At 39.4% G+C, this 1,570-nt stretch overlaps 1 protein-coding gene across 1 annotated transcript; it reads left to right on the top strand.

Annotated features, from left to right (window-relative positions):
• npb (neuropeptide B) lies at nucleotides 1–1,354 on the top strand. Its single transcript, XM_061880245.1, has 2 exons — nucleotides 1–349; nucleotides 942–1,354. Exons 1-2 carry the CDS (start codon nucleotides 110–112, stop codon nucleotides 1,068–1,070), a joined length of 369 nt encoding a protein of 122 aa, XP_061736229.1. The 5' UTR covers nucleotides 1–109; the 3' UTR covers nucleotides 1,071–1,354.
• The last annotated feature ends 216 nt before the right edge of the window (nucleotides 1,355–1,570 follow it).

Here is a 1,570-nt window from a genome sequence, read left to right as displayed (position 1 = left end):
CTCAGAGGGATCCCTTTCAATTGTCCTTTTACCCGCACGTACGAGTCACGTGATTAAAGTTTTGGTATAAAGCAAGACGCGGAGGAAGGACCAGCAACGCGTCGCAGACATGATGGAGAAGTCCTTCAGCTTTGCTGTGGTGGTTGTGGGAGCGTCTTTGCTCCTCTCCTGTCAGTCCACGCAGGCTTGGTACAAGCAGTCCACCGGACCCACCTACTACTCCGTGGGGCGCGCCTCCGGTCTGCTCTCCGGCATCAGGAGGTCGCCTTACGTGCGCAGGTCCGAGTCCCAAGAGACGTTGATGGACGGCGAGGACACGAGCAGACAAATCTCCTTGCTCAAACGAATGGTGAGTTTTATTCACGTCAACATGTTCCTTCATATTTTGTCAATATGTCAAAACCCACGCGTAAAATGCGAAACTCTCATCTTTGAGTTAAAAAAAAAAAAGTTTTTAATTTCAAAGAGATCATGACAGTCAGTGGGAATCATTTCAAAAACTTTATTTCCATGATCAAAATATGTCAAACATCGCATGTCTGTGCGTAAAAGCCCGATGTGCGTAAAATGCGCAGCGCTCATCTTTGAGTTTTAAAATAAGTTTGTAAAGTAAAAAAAAACAAAAAACATTCAAATCAGCGGGAATCATTTCTAAAACTTTATTTCCATGGTCAAAATATGTCAAACATTGCATGTCCGTGAGTAAAAGCCCGTGCGTAAAATGCGCAGCGCTCATCTTTTGAGTTTTAAAATGAGTTTGTAAATTCAAAAAGATCATAAAAGTCAGCGGGGATCGTTTCTAAAACTTTATTTCCATGGTCAAAATACGTCAAACATCGCACGCATGTCCGTGCGTAAAAGCTTGTGCGTAAAATGTTGAATCCATCAATCCAAGCAGGAATGCTAACGTTTTTGTCACTGATTTCTGTCAATGATTGAAGGCTATTTGCGTGAAGGACATCTCTCCGAACCTGAAGAGCTGCGAGCTTCTGCAGGACGGAACCGGAACCTTCCAGTGCAAGGCGGACGTCTTCCTGACCTTGGACTCACTGGACTGTTTGTCCACTTGAGTCCAACTGCAGCTTTGTAGACTCTTGGATGTTTTCTTATTGGTATTATTATTTTTTTTATTATGTTAATTATCATTATTATTATTGTCAATTGTTTTCTTCTAAAGATGACGTCACAGACACTTTGCTGAACTGTACTCAAACCTGCCTTTCCTTCCTGTAAATGATTATTATTTTTTATCTATTGAAACATTTGATGTGTGAATATGTTTTTAAATATTCAACTGCATGATTCCTGCCTCTTATAAGATGTCTGTCAATAAATTAATTATCTTTGAAAAGTTCATACTTCCATCATTGAATTCAAAATGTCCAACTCTGTTCATAATTTCACTAAGTATTGCTTACAGCTAATAAAAAAACCCACAAATTCATCAAATACAAAATAGCCAACAAGGTAAATACTGTAAATGATCAATGTACAAACCCCGTTTCCATATGAGTTGGGAAATTATGTTAGATGTAAATATAAACGGAATACAATGATTTGGAAATCATTT

Source organism: Nerophis ophidion, linkage group LG20, assembly GCF_033978795.1.
Source record: "Nerophis ophidion isolate RoL-2023_Sa linkage group LG20, RoL_Noph_v1.0, whole genome shotgun sequence".
Taxonomy (NCBI): Eukaryota; Metazoa; Chordata; class Actinopteri; order Syngnathiformes; family Syngnathidae; genus Nerophis; species Nerophis ophidion.
This window is presented reverse-complemented; position numbering and strand designations above follow the sequence as displayed.